Source organism: Condylostylus longicornis, unplaced genomic scaffold (genome assembly GCF_029603195.1).
Source record: "Condylostylus longicornis isolate FDR11 unplaced genomic scaffold, ASM2960319v2 ptg000074l, whole genome shotgun sequence".
NCBI lineage: Eukaryota > Metazoa > Arthropoda > Insecta > Diptera > Dolichopodidae > Condylostylus > Condylostylus longicornis.
Genome location: NW_026578042.1, coordinates 1135896 through 1151844, shown reverse-complemented (window position 1 = coordinate 1151844; position 15949 = coordinate 1135896). Strand labels below are relative to the sequence as shown.

The 15949-nt window shown below is 25.5% G+C and overlaps 1 protein-coding gene across 1 annotated transcript; it reads right to left on the bottom strand.

Annotated features, from left to right (window-relative positions):
- Window positions 1-313: 313 nt before the first annotated feature.
- On the bottom strand, window positions 314-15741 carry LOC129612545 (protein PF3D7_1417600-like). The gene is made up of 3 exons (XM_055526207.1): window positions 15537-15741; window positions 13359-13455; window positions 314-7562 (listed from the first exon to the last, which is right to left on the bottom strand). Exons 2-3 carry the CDS (start codon window positions 13425-13427, stop codon window positions 807-809), a joined length of 6825 nt encoding a protein of 2274 aa, XP_055382182.1. The 5' UTR covers window positions 13428-13455; window positions 15537-15741; the 3' UTR covers window positions 314-806.
- Between the last annotated feature and the right edge of the window lie 208 nt (window positions 15742-15949).

The following is a 15949-nucleotide window of genomic DNA, read 5'->3' as shown; positions in this document are numbered from 1 at the left end:
TTGTAATATTGTACTTAAGTGTATATAAATTTTGTCATAAAAAATTATTTGTTTTTAATTTTTTAACAATGAAATCAATTAAAAAATTTTTTTGAGATTTTATTTTATTCGTGTTATATAAGATTCAAAATTAATTAATTTCTTAATTTTAACATTAAAATCAATGTACAATAAAAAGAAGAAAAAAAAAATTAATTACTGAACTTAAAATTGAAAATTGCATTTTTTATTTTTTCTTTGTTATACTAAATTTAATATTTTTGTATTTAAATTTACAGATTGCATTCAATAATTAAGTATATATATATATATATATGTATTTACGATTATATATTTGTAATATAAAATATTTTCTTATCTATGTTAATATTTTTGTTTTTTTTTTTTATTTTTGTATTTAATAATTATGTAATTGAGAAAAACAAAAATAAAATTATAAAAGAATTTTTAATTTGCCACATTTTCACATTACATTTTCTGTCTCATTCCACATTCTTTCAAATTCTATATTTGATTTTTATTTTTCTATTGTAAATGATTTTTAAACTTAATACAATACAAAATAATATAAAATACTGTTAATTTGAAAATTACTATTGTGAATAATTAAATGATTGTTTATGTCACAATTTTTAACACATTTAATAAATTATTGAGAATTATTAAATGTAGAAAATGAAAAACTAAAATTAAAATAGCATGTAAGGTGGTGATGATAAAAAAAAAACTAAAAAAAAAAACGATAACACTGTTACAATAATAAAAGCGTTTAGGAAAAGAACAAAAACAATGTGTATAAGTAAATTTTAGAGCAATAACAGAGCAATTAATGTGATGACAGCTACAATAATGGCAAAAAATGTAAAAACATCATTGCTTGCTAAACCATATGTGCATACAATTAACATGTGTTCTAATATTGTTGTTCTAGCGGCATCTGGATGTGCTAATTGTAATTTATCACTAAATAATAGTTCATCTCTTCTATTGTTATGATCTATTGTATTTGAATCATTATTTTCATCATCATTATTATTATTATTATTATTATTGTTTTTATTTGTATCATTATTATCATTATTATTAGAATTTGAATTGCTATTATTTTGTGGTAATACAATTGTTTGATCTTTTGATGTTGATGGTAATGAAATTCGATTTTGATTAATCAATTTCCATTCATTTGAATTGGAATCATTTTTTTCGATATTATCCGTATCTTTCAATAAATTTTTTATTCTATATTGTTCATATGTTTGACAGGATAATAAAGGATCTTTTTGTATTTTAGAATCTTTATTTAAATCAATTGGTAAATTATCAATACTAGATGATGTTCGAAAATGATTTTCCAATAATTCAAATTGTTTTAATTCTAAATCTTCTGTATCTGATTCAATAATATTATCATTATCAATATGAATATCACATTCACTCATATTTTCATCTTCTTCTTCAATTGATGAAAGTTGATTATCATCTGTATAAAAATCGTCATCATCATATTCAGGTGGTTTAAATAATTTTAATTGATTTAAAGGCTTTAATAATGGTACTTTTATTGATATAATATCATTATGATCATCATTATAATTATAATTATTTGAAATTTCAAAATTATTTAAATCATCAGATAAATCTAATGTATTATCAAGTGATTTAAATGAATCAGGTGTTGAACTTGTACTTAATGTATTATCATTAATTTTTGATGTTGATAATAAACATTCAATATTATTAGAAATTTCATTAAAATCTTTGGTTTTTAAATCAACATAATCACTAACTGAATCAATTTCATCAATATTTCTAGAATTAATTTCAGTTTGATCAGTACATTCGTAAGGTGTTGGAATTTTAACTTCATTGACAAAATTTCCAGAAACATTGAATTTACTATTGTGTTGTAATTCGACTTCAAAACTAGAACTATTATTGTTAATGTACTGCTGAACTGGGAAATCTGATAAGCTTACATTACCAGAATCTGGATTTGAAGAATTATCTTCTTCTAATGAAGTTAATGAATCGAATTGTGTTACTTGATTTGTTGAATTGGAATCAACATTTTGTTCTGATAATACAATATGTACATTACTTGAATATGTGTTTGTACGTGGGCTAAAACTTACATAATCTTGTTCACTATTTGAAGCTAAATTACAATAGCTATCAATACTACCTGATGGTGAGCAAGATGATTCATTATTTGATTCAGGAATTACATTAAGTATTGATTGAATTCCATTTGATATTTTACATTTTAAATTTGGTTCTTTATTCGAAGAAAACTTGTTAGAATCACGTGTCTGTGACATTGAATAAGGATTGTGGGAAATTTTTTTTTCTAGTGAATTAGTAGCATTATCAATTGAATGATTTTTAGAATGATTTGTTGAACAAGCAAAACATAATTCATTACTATTATCTTTAGGAATGTTAGTTTTTAATAAAAGTTTTAAAGAATCATTAATAAAAACATTATTTTTACTGTTAGTTATTTCATTCATTGAACTGTTATGAAGGTTAGAATGTAATTTAAAATCGCTAATAATATTTTGGTTACTTTTAATACATTCACATTTAGAGCATTGCTTTTCGTTATATAACAATCTTTGGCTATTGTTTTGGAATTTTTTCTTACTAATGCTGTTATAATTATGATGGGCATTAGATGATTTTGTTGTCAATAATTTATTTTTACCTTGTGTATTATATTCATCACTAAATAAGAAATCATTATTAGCTTCAGTTGTAGCAATTGGTGCTTTAATAGATATTTGTGATTCAATTGTAATTGGGGATGATGATCGAGTTATACCAAATATAGCTGCTAATTCTTCTGACGAATTATATTGTGATGATTGATTATTATTACTGCCTAAACTATCAATACTATTTGATTTATGAATTGACTTAGATGATGACGATTTTATTTGAACCTCATTACCAATTGGTGTTAAATTTAATGGAGGAGATGGTGTTTCTATTATTTGACTATTATTATTTGTTGTATTATCATATTCACTACTACATATTGGTGAGGATAAATTAATTAAATTTGGTGTAGCTGATGATGTTGAACAATCATATGATGTTGTGCTAAATGTTTTTATGGGATCCGAGGTGCAACTTTGTTGATTTGCATATTCACTACTTGGTGATTTGACATAATCACTAGATGAAAAACCACCATTATGTGCTGAAGTTAAACTAGATGATAATTGCAAATTGGTTGAGCCCGGACTAGATGATTTTATGCAATCTGATGATGAATAAAGTGGTGTAATAAATATGCCTTCAACTTGATCTATACCACCATCAGTACAACCGGTGGCTGTAGTTACAGCATCATCAGAACCATAACAATGTTGTGATGAATCATCGGTTGAAAGTGATTTTTTAACATTATTAATGGATCTTTGATTTTTATCTAGTGAGCTATTACTTGTGTTGATGATTTTTGCATTACTACTAGCATTACTACTACCATTGTCACCTTTAATGATAGCATTCTTTTCACATTCTTTCATAATTTTATCAATTTCTTCTTCTTCTTCATCATTATCAGTTGATTCCAACTTACTTGAATCTTCAATTTGAGTTATGTGTGTTTTTGCATTATTAATAAGTTTCATTGTATTTGATTCTGGAACAAGAATATTTTCAGTAGAAATATTATTTAAATCTGTGTTATTTTGTTGGTTTTTACAAATTGTCATCTGAGATGCGGCAATTGTCATCTGTTTCAAATTTTCATTCAAATTATCATAATCAGCTTCACTGTCTTTATCTTCTTGAGAATTTTTCTTTTGCAAATCTTTTGTAGGTGGAATGTCGCTTTTATCTAAAGCAGTGATTTGGCGCATACAACGTTCTGTTATAGAATCGATTTTTCCGGGACTTGGATCCAATTTATCTAGTAAATTTGAAATTTTCAAACTTTCATTTGAATTCCCATTCGAACTTATTTTATTTGGTTTTGTCGGTGATTCAGTTTTTTCTTCTGCTTTTGGTTTAATATTTCTATTTGCAATTTCCGAAGAAGATTTTATATAAGACGATGGTTTTGATTTTTCAATGCCAACAAGAAGTTTCCCTCGAACTTCATTCGCTTTATGAGAAACCTTCTCTATTTCATTCAGATATTTCTCTTCTTTGCTTAACCGTCTCGTAAGAGGATGAGAATCTTGTTTTTTAATTTCTTCTGATGGTACCACATTCAACAGTATCTCTTCACATCTCTTTAAATCATTAGATGTTGCTTCAATGTCGAGTAAATTTTTTTCGCTACTAACATTTTTACTTCCATTGCTAAGCAAAGCTTCTTTTCTAAGCTCTAATAAATCACGACTTAATTTTTCACTACTTTCTTTGGCTTCTTTTGCAATTTGATTGAGTGCTTCTTCCATCCCAGATCGATTTCTAATTGGATCGGGGCTTATACTTGATCTAGGAAGTGGTACAGGGGGTTTTTGTTTTTCTTCATGACATTTCAAAACCGTGGGTAAATTACAAATAGCACCACCTTGACTAGGATGGCGAAATACAGTTCGTTTTGGTGCCAAAACGTTAGCTGATTGATATTGTTGTTCTTGATTTCTCAAATTTTTCAATAATTGTAATGTTATTGGTGGTTCATCAATGTCACGAGAAATATCGTTTAAACTTCCTGTTTTTTCAAGATTGTTGTGAATATCATAATAATCCGCCAAATCACCACCAGATGGCTTCGCAGCATCTCTTTGAATTAAAGCATAAATGTTAGCAGATTGAGTACGTGTAGCTCGTTGTTTCTTTCGCAATGCATCGTACGGATATTGGAATTTAGATTTTGAACGGCTAGGAGAGTCTTTACGCAAAGTACGAACAGCTAAGTCATCGGTTATAATATCGGGGCAATTGTGCGTTATTGGTTGATGTTTTTTAATGTCTTTCTCTGGTTGGACATGCAAATAATCTGTATTTGGTGAAGGTGGTACTGGACCAATAGGTATACCAAATGGCGGTTGATTATCAATCGTCTTTATAAGATCGTTAGAATATTTCATATTTCTTAAAGCCAAGTCATCCTTCACGATATCTGGCTCGGCATTTTCTTCAGAAGAACTCTCGTCTTTAAATTCTTTTGCATATTTTTCAAAATCTTTTAATATAGGAACTTTTGGTTGTTGATTGCGTTTTGATGAGCTTTCACCCACAATGTTCAAACTCTTATAAATTGCTTCTAGCTCATTTATGACATCTTCTATATTTGTTGGATCATCATGTTTAAAATTACTATCAGAAGGAAAATTGTTTGGTTGCCTACCATTCTTAAAATCGAAATTCTGGTCATAACCAAGTATACGATTTTGTTCACGCTGTTTAGCTACATATTCATCATATTTATTTGGTTTAGGCATTTCTATGAAATTTATTGGGTTGTCATTAGCATATTTGCCTCTATTTTGGTAATAATTCGGCATAGATCTACTTTTGTCATTAGGTTTCATATCAGTTTGGTTTGAAATCTCAACCAAGTTGCTTGTTCTACCTTGAGCTGGTTTTATTAAAAGGCTACCACTTATAATATTATCAACTTCATCTGATGAATTTTGTGCGGGATGATTTCTCCTTCTAAATTGATCATATCGAGATCTTTGAACATTTTCTCTTGATGATGGCTTTATACCATCCACTTGAGATTTGTTGCCGTTTAAAATATCTTCAAAGGTAGCATTTCGATACGCACGCATTTCATTCACTCTAGAACTTGACACAGATCTTGGTTTTGATAATCTTATTTCATGTTGATTTTCGTATTCCCGCCCTTGTCGATACTGTTCCTTGCGGTCAAGCTCTCTCCAAAAATTTGAAGCTGTTTTTATATTTGAAGGGGTGGAAGGTAGTAATCCACTTTTCGTTGTACGTATTGGAGATTCAATTTTATTTTGTTCGTTTATTAAATTTTGTGATGGTATTTGTGTAGAAACGAAACTTTGATTTAAGATATGTATAGGCTTTCTTGATCTTGGAGCAGAATCAGTGACATATCTAAAATCAGCTGGCTTGGTATTACTCTTCATTGAAGGAGGCGGAGTTCGACTTGCAACGGGTTTTGTTGTATAACCTCCTTGATCAGTATGCTGTTTTGAGGTGATGCTTGAGTAAATTACAGAATTTGCCGGTTGTGTGGATGATGGCCTTTGTGTATTTTGGTATAAGTTTTTATTCTGACCCCATAGTTTGTCATCTGATACACAACGTCCATTTATTTTACTTACTGAATTCGCGTTATTTTGATGATCAAACGCAAATGACATAGGTCGCAATTCATTGTTGCTCGTATTTAAATGAACTCGACGTTGTGGATCTCTTGGAGGTGGTGGGGGTGGTTCCTGTTGATACATTTGTCGGCTTTCCATTGCAAGATTTAAATTTCTGTTTGGTATATGGATATGACTGTCAAAGCTAATACTTCTTTTGTCATTTGTAATAGAATTTTGTAAATTTTTCGAAGGTATTTGGGAAAACTGTTGATGATGCATTGCATTTTGCGCTATTGGAGCTGCTTTATAACCAGGGGCGATATTATGGTGTCTTAAATGCAAACTTGTTGGGTATGCAACATAATTTAAGCTTGTAGCTTGTCTTATTTGCACTTTAGGTTCATTAATAGATTGTGGTTCCGGATGTAAAAGAACTTTATGACGTTCTCGATTTGGTAAAATATGATTTGGACTTTCGTTATATACACGATTTGAACGTGTTGCAATTGGACTAACTTGTTGCATATATTTTTGTGCATGAGGTAAAATTCCACCATTTGAAATCTCACCATCACGACTCATACGTTTATAATAACGTTCTGTTCGTGCTGATCGGCTTTTACGATTACCATTACCATTACCGCTATGTCCATTACTGGTATTTCCTATTTGACCACCACTACCATTACCCATACTATCATCACTGCGATACTTATTTGATTGAACTGATATAATTTCTTCTTCGCTAGATGAATTATATGTTGGTTTTTGAGTTTGATGTGATGTAAAATAATTTGGTTGGACATTAAGTTGAGCAGTATGCGACCGACCTGATACAGCTTTTTTACTATGTTTTTTAGATGATTTTCCATCTAATGAATTACACGAACTCGCACGAAATTGTTCTGCAGGCGGAGTTGGTAATTCAATTTGTTCAAAAGGTACAAAAAATTCATTTTCATTCTTAGGACTAATTACAATATGATCGAAGCCGGCTCCAATCAATTTACTAGAACGTTTTCTTTTATCTTTTTTACGAAGTTTTTGTGATGGTGAAAATCCTGCTTTACGATCTTGTTCATCTGATGATGATTCTGTTTCATTTTCTTTCTGCTTTTTACGAAATAATCTGCCTAAAGACCATTTCTTTGATGAGGTACCAGTGTTGAGCGATGATGATGATTTATTACTATGTTTATCCATTTCTGATAATTTTTCGTTGTACAAATTCGTTATAGATTGTGACCGGGTCCCCGAAAGATTTACTTCTTTTGGGAGAGGTAATTGTGGCCTCCAATTTGTTTGAACAGTCTGTAACAAAAAAAAAAGAAAACAATTAAAATTAAATTATAAATTTTGTAATATTGTGAATTTTAGCTATTGTGAACTCAAGTGTTATATAAGTTGAAATATCTAATTTTATAATTCAAAACTTAGAAGAAAATTTCAATTAAAATTCTCAATTTCTTAATTCCTAGATTATAATAAAACTATATTGAAAAACCATTTGTATTTGTTACGAACATTGTTCATCTAAATTGAAAAAGCCTTAAGGCAACTATGCATAAGAAATAATTCAAAATAATTACTATTCCTATCTCATTAAACAACATTATATTTTATGACAAAAAACTAAAGATTTTAATGCTTGTAACACTGATTTTATATACTAGGTTATGTCCAAAGTATTTTTAAATTTCTCATATAATTTTGGATAACATAAATGTGTTTTTAATGATAGAAATGAAAACACGAACTGAAAATTTTTTTTTTATTGTGTAAATTATTCACAATTTTATTATGATGTCTTACGCGCTTATATTCCACAACATTATAGAATTAATTTTAAAATACAGATGATTTAAATTTAAAATTCTAATATGTGCGTGCCTTTTATGATTTAATTTAAAAATTTTCACTCTTTTACTAACTGCTTCTATATTCAATTTAGTTAACACCTTCTATATAATCATCAAAAAAGTTCATAACTATATACATAAGTATAAACGGAAAATGTTCAACACTACATTTTTATTTTAAATTTTATACAAATCATGTATTATTAAATTTTTGAAATACTTGAGGCTAAACTCAAAACAAAACATAATAAAAATTTAAAATGAGTTCGGACACAAAATATTTTTCATTCGTACAAGTTCTCATTTCTTTGAATAAAAATTTAATGAAGGTGTTTAATTTAATTTAATAATTATCTTTTAAATGACTTTAAGGTGAAATAATTAACCATCAAAAAAATGGTTTTGATTAAAAACAAAATCATAGATTTAACTCAAGCGTAGCGTTAATTGAAGCGTAGCGTTAATTGGTAATAAAAGTCGGATCTGAATAGGTACATAATAAGCTAAAAAATATAGTTTTAAATGTACAAAAATCCGATTAATTATGTATACTTTTACTACTATGTCCCATTTTCTAATTGCATACTTTTAGGAGGATAAGTATTTTAGGATGGAATTAAAAGAAATAATATTATAGTGGCGGAACTACATATTAGGTCTCGAACTACATTAATTAGATCAGTTATCGGCACTTCCCTTGCAAACTTGTTTCGGCAAAATGTAAATTCGGATATAACGGAACTAATTAGCACATTTTTTAATTCTTATTTTTTAATTTGGTTGAAAACGTATTAAAAACTAAATTTTACACTTGCTATGTCCAATTATTTTGAATTATTCCACACAAAATTTTTATATTTTTAAATTCACAAAATTTTTTATTGTAATCAGGTTGTACTTGCATTTTTACAATAGCTGTACATAAAAAGTTCAATGACATTTAACATGTCATTTTATAGTTCAAAAGAGACAAACAAAAATTTCACTTTTTATACAAATTTCATATGAAATGATATGACAAAAATTAATTTTTTTATAATTTCAAAACTCGCCTAATTAAATTAATAAGGGTTCCAATTTGTAAATATTTCTTTTTAATTTTATTTCTATAAAACAAAAATGTTAAAATTTTAATTTAAATATCTTGTTCACCTTAATAAACACGAAACAATAATAAATCTAATTAAAGTCAAATTATTTAAATAAAAGCATGCTGACCTGAGTGACAGTCTCTTGTCTAACATGAAAATTACACTATTTTAATTTTACACAAATAAAAAATCCATTGAGACTCCAAAGTGTTATTTTGTTATATGTTGTCTAAATTTCTATAAAATTCTTTCAGAATGTCTTCAATTTCTCTTCATAAATTATTTTCTTATTTATTGTTACAGAAAGCAAAAAAATTTCGTAATTCCAATAAATTTCGGTCAGTATTTTTTTTTTATTTTTTAATTAAGAACATTAATTTTTTTTTCTTGAACTATTTTTATACATTAATTTTCCAAAGATGTTTGATATAAAATTGCAACAATCGTACGGGAATTTTTTAATTATTTTAAAATTCTACATCTCAAATTGTAATTTTCGAAAATGAGAAAAACAATTGAAATATTTTTATAATTTTATTATTATACCATACTAAAAGAAAGGAAGCGATATTGAAGAATTTCCCAGCTGCTCCCAATTAAAGAAAATCTAGTATAAATAATGTATGTGATTTTGCTTGTGATTTGCTATTTTTATAATTTCAATAGAAAATTTTCACAAAATTAAATTCATGTGTTAATAAAACGAAAAAATCAAATTACATAGAAAATTTAGCATGATTCTTTCTCATAAAATTAGATTTTCTCACGTACTTCAATGTGTATATAGTATGGGTAAAAGTACTATGTGTCCAGTCGATTAATTAATTTAAAAATGTTCTTTAATATTTTTCCATTAAAACCAATAAATTCACAAATATTGTTTAAAACGTTTCGGCATGTCAAATTTTTGTTTACACAAACTTCAAATTTCTGTATTATTTTCTAATTTTAACGAAAAATAGGTCCAATACGCATTAATATTTAATTCTGAAGTATTTCCGGTGAATTTTTATAGTTGACAGTAAAAATATACACATTTAGCATTTTCAGACAACCTTAAAATTTATTTAGTTCTCCGCATCAGTTTATATATTTAAAATAATAATATTTAAGAGAAATATTCAACGAAAAATCTTACGAAAACATCACTCAAATAATTTTAATCAAAATTTAAAAAAAAAAAGTTTTCAACAAAATTTTGTAAATATAACAGAAAAGGAACACTATAGTTTTGCCAAAAAAAAAAATTTACAAAAACTAAAAATAAAAATTTTTTATATTATGTACGTAAGGTGTGTATAAACACATGTATGTGTACGTATGTTTATAAATATAAACTATTTATTTTTTTATGACAGATAGATAACCTTCACTAAAATAAAATAAAACATAAAATTAAAATTATCAATCAATTACGAAGATAGCGATGAACATAGACAACGGTGGCGTCATGAACTATAATTTAATTTTATTTTATATTATGGTACATTATTTTTTATACAATGCGATGACCTATTACTATATTTAATATTGTATTGTAAAAATTAAAGTCAGGGATTGAAATTGCAATTAAAATGCGGCAATTTTGCTAAATGAAATAAAATAGAACAACATCAAATTGTGATTCAATAAAATCCATGAATAATGTTTTAAATGTCAACATGTACTTTTAGTTTAGTAAATAAATATTACAGTTAAAAGATTTTATTACTTGAAGGAATTCAAAATGTGTTTTATAATCTAAATTGTACAAAATTTCAAGTGCGTTAAAGAAACTTTTGAAAATATTTTCACTGTAAATTGTAAAATATCAAACGTTTACACGATTTAAACTCAACCGATAGCTTCTGGAACACTATGAAATCTAAAATTTGTATTCGTACACATACTAAAATACGAAATTAAAAATTTGTAATATTTGCGACACCCACACAACATCTTAACGATGATATTCTGGGGCATTTTTTCTCTTCAACTATTTTTAGTTTTTAAACTAAACTAAAATTCCACACACATTTCTTGGGAAGGCATTCCGATCTATTTTCTCACTTAATTAATTTTATTTTTAAAATTTAAAAAAAAAAAAAAACAAAAATACACGCTTTTTATTTAATTACAAAGATTACAAAAAAAAAAAAAATTAAATGTCAGACTGATATTGGCATTGAAAGTTAACAAAAATAACAAAGCAAATAACAGAAAAGTTTAAAATAACGCAAGCCAAACAATTTGATTCTATTATTTTTATCGCCCGCCACATTTGTAATAAAAACTTGAAATTTTTCTACTTAAAATATTTCAAGACGCTATATGCACAAACGCTTAAAACACACAGCATACGAAAAGTTCAGTGACAGGCCATTTATTTTATTATTATTATTGTTGTTGTTTTTTTCTCTATGACTTCTAAGTTATGATAAAAATTACTTTTGCACGCATTAATTTTCATATTTTAATTTTTGAAGGTGACGGACGATTTCGTAAAATTTTTATTATGAAAATACACAAAGCATGTATAGGGAAATTCAATGGTGAAATTCTTGTTACTCTTTCCCCATATACCAAAAAATTTCTATTTTTATATTTGCATTAAAGAAAATTTTTATTCTTTAATTACTTTGAATATAAAAATAATTTTAATTATTAAGAAATTATAACAAGATTTGGGTTTGTCTAACACGTACTTATATACATATAATTTAAGTAAATCTTTGTGTAAATATTTGAGTGATGTGAGAATTTTCCGGAAATTTAATTAAAAATTTTAATTAACATTGGCCTATGTAATTAAATCATTATTATAATTTTTATATTTAATTAAACATTCAAAATTGCATTATTGTTACTTCTGTTATACGTGAGAACTATTATATTGGGTATTTCTGGTGACAATTTATAAGTAAATGAATTCTCATCACAAATTACTTGTCAAATTTACGACAATTTACTATGAAATTAAATTTTTCAATTAATTAAATTATGCAATTAAATTTCTATTTTTGGTTTTTATTATATAAATTTTTCGAAAATCATGGAACATTTCTGATAGATTTTAAAGTTTAATATTGAAAAATAAGATAGATAAAATCAATATATATGAGAGTTAGGGTAAGAAATAATTTAATGCAATTTATATTTCAACTGTATGACGAAAAGAAAGAGGAAGTGGTGGCTCATTTTCGGTGCTCATGCTCAGCTTTGTCCCCGTGGAAGACAGAAGTTCCTTGAGTCGTATTTCTTTTTGCGTTTCTTCACAAACCTAGTAAATATAAATAAATTCCAGCGATCTAAACTGGTGAGGTTGGAGAAATTAAGATCCAATATTAATTTAGTATGTAAATAAATGGACACTCATTTACTTGACCACAGAATTATTATCACTTTGAAATTGCAGTAATCTTCAAATAGTCAGTATATATTAATAGCATTTTAATACAATTGTAACGTCGAGATAAGTTTGTCGGTGTCCTAATAAATTTATTATATTCATATATATTCAACGAACCTAACAAATATGAACACATGTAAACATCCGCCTTATATACGCTAGCAACTTCAAAAATTTTACCTAATAAGTTCAATAAACTTGAAATTTTTTATGATAATTAATTACTTAAAAATGAAAAAAACTTGTAAACAATTTACACTAGCACACTCTAAGAGCAATTATTTCAATATTTCGTAAATTTAGTTTTGTAATGCGTATAAAAATGCGTATGATAAATAGGTCGTACTACCTATGTATAATTAAAAATTTATGTTTTAAAAAGATAAGAATAAGTTGTAATACATTTTAGTGATAATTTAACGATAATTTTATTAAAAATAACTTTTCTGATTTCATGGCTTTTTCAATTTTTTGTAAACAATGTTCAAAACTGAGGTAAAAATTTTGGAAAATTTTCTCACTTAATATTCAATTTTTTGTTTACTTAATGTTGAACCCTTTAAATTTTGATCAGTCAAGACTGCTTAACATTTTAGATATAAATTTACTAACTAATATATTTTTAATACCAAATTTATTTTGAATAATTTATTTTGTCAATAAGAATATTGCCAAATATTTACTTAAAAAGCATATAAAAATTAAAAATTTCAATATTTATTTGGTAAATTAGAAATGGTTTTTTTTTCAACATTCATGCAAATCTTACATTGTATCCATTAAGAAAGAAAGCTTCATTACTTCTAGACTGCCTTTTTTGAGTACTAACTTTATTCATTTTTTTAAATTATACTTATTGTAGAAAACTTTAATAAAAAGTAAAAAAAAAAAGGTAGATAAATATTACAAATTGATTTTTATTCAAATTCAAATTTTTTTATTTAAATTTACGAAAACTTCAATAAGAATAATTTACTTAAAAAATTTTTGATTAATTTAAATTAATTGTCTATTGTTCCCAAAAATCTTTTAAATCTGTGTTAAATCAAATAAATAACAAGCAATTGAATAACTTTAAATTAAATTTTTAATAAACTTTGGAATTGAACTTTTAATTACACTTCAAATTTCTGAGTCAATTGCGATTTTGAGAATACACATACACAAGTATAATGTACAGACAATATTTATATAAATCTTTTACTCTAACATACAAATATTTATGTAAAACCCTGACATCCAAATTGCACTACTATATGGAAGAAAGCAGTGTTACACAATTCAGCTTATTTTTGAATTACACATTTCATGAATTACACATCTTATAAGTTCTTATTGCTGAATTACACAAATATAAAACTTATAAATGACAATTATAAGATATTAAAACAGTGATTATTTTATATTGCTTAATTCAGTTATTAATTGCTGAATTGTGTTGAAAGCACAGTATATCCTACAACACATCTCATATAATTTTTCATTTAAAAGCACTAGTAATAATTGTCACAAATAGGCAATAATCTGATATGACTGCAATTTGGATATTAGGGCAATAATTTTAATTTAAATAACAGTTAATAATCAGTAGGAAAATATTTAAATAAATTCAAAAAAATATTTCAAAAAAAAAATTGTATAAAATGTGTAATTCATTGACATAATATACATTTGACAAGCTGTCTGTCATGTATTTAAAATAATTATTTTGACAATTAAAATTTTTTTTTTTTGTAAACACTTAAAAATTTATTTATTGAAAATTTTAAAATTAAACCAGTATTTTTGTTACACAATATATTTCAATGTCAAAATCACTTGACCTACTTTTAAAATAATTTATTGAACAACAAAATGTCACCAATATTTGCAAATTATTATTAGCAATTATGAATTTGTCACATTTAAAAAAATATTACAATTTTTTTTTTTTTTTTTAATTTTTATCACCAATTATGCAGAATTTTTTAACATTTCCATATTTTAATGATTGCTCTCTATAAACTGATAAATTTATTTGACTTAAGTAATATACAAAACAAAATTTACTTTCGTTATACGTAATGTTCTCATTCAAATGCAAATATAAAACTGAAATCATTACTAATTTACAAAAAAAAAAACAAAAAACAAACAAAATAAATTCTGCCGCATGAATAACTAGTTCAAATTTTGTAAACACACACATACATACATATTAAATGTACTTATTTATAAGACGAATGAATCATTCATTACCAAATCATCTCATACAGTATAAAAGTGAGATTAGAGATTATGCAGACTCTCTTTTAATAAAATAAACAACAAAATTTATAAAAATTTTTCTTTTATTATTTATTTTTATTTAATTTTAATCCTTTTCTGAAATAATTTAAGAATTATTGTGGTTCAAAGGAAATTCATAAAAATTTTTTTCTCAAAAAAATTTTTTTAATTTTCTTAAAAAATATTTTCACAAAAAGTTCAAGGGAATTCGAATGATTAAAATTTTTTTATTGAAATAAACTTTTAAAATTTTCATTTAATTTTAAATACCAGCTAGGTAATCATAAGGATTACAAGTGATTATAGATTATGAATAATATTACAAATGTGTACATACATATGCATATATGTATAACAGTTTTGGTCACATTATTGTGTTGTGGTTGTTACTTTTATATTATTAAATTTGCACTTGATTCAAAGATCTCAAATTATTGAGCTTATGCTCAATATATGTGTATGTATTAGGATATATACAAAAAAGTTTGCATATATAAACACGTTTGCATATACAAAAAAGTATGCATATAAAAAGCTCACTTTTATATACTTATGTACGTGCATTATTTAGGTAATGAATTCATTTACACCAATTTATATTGAAAAACACACCACAAATACTTATATCGTATAACAAATTTTATGTTTACATTTCATTTTATATACATTTCATATTTACATTAGAAAAATTTCAAAAATTTCATTTGAATTTCCGCATTATTATGCATTCCTCATTTAATTTTGGGCTCATTTAATTTTCGGTGCAAAATTATTTTTTAAGTTTTTGCTCAAAAATCATTAGCGGCAAATAATTTTATAATTTCAAAATTCTCTTGGTTTCTCTCAATTTATTTAAATAAATTTTCAACAACACTGCCATTTTATATTTTACTATAATTTTCAAGTAGTATAACTTAATATTCTATATATAAGTGTTATACACAAAAAATGCTCTTTTCAATATTATTTTAGTCACTTTTAAAATTCACTTGAATACTTTTTGGTTTTGTCACATTTAATTTCTTGATACAATTTTAAAATTTTAAAAAATTTTTATATTTAAAACTTATTCATCTTGTTTTTATCTTAATC

Bases quoted from the DNA above. Each gene is read 5' to 3' on its own strand.
- LOC129612545 (XM_055526207.1), bottom strand. From the start codon at position 13,427: ATGAATAAAGTTAGTACTCAAAAAAGGCAGTCTAGAAGTAATGAAGCT. The intron at 7,563-13,358 runs GTAAGATTTGCA...TTTTTGTTACAG, and splicing joins TCTTTCTTAATGGATACAAT to ACTGTTCAAACAAATTGGAG.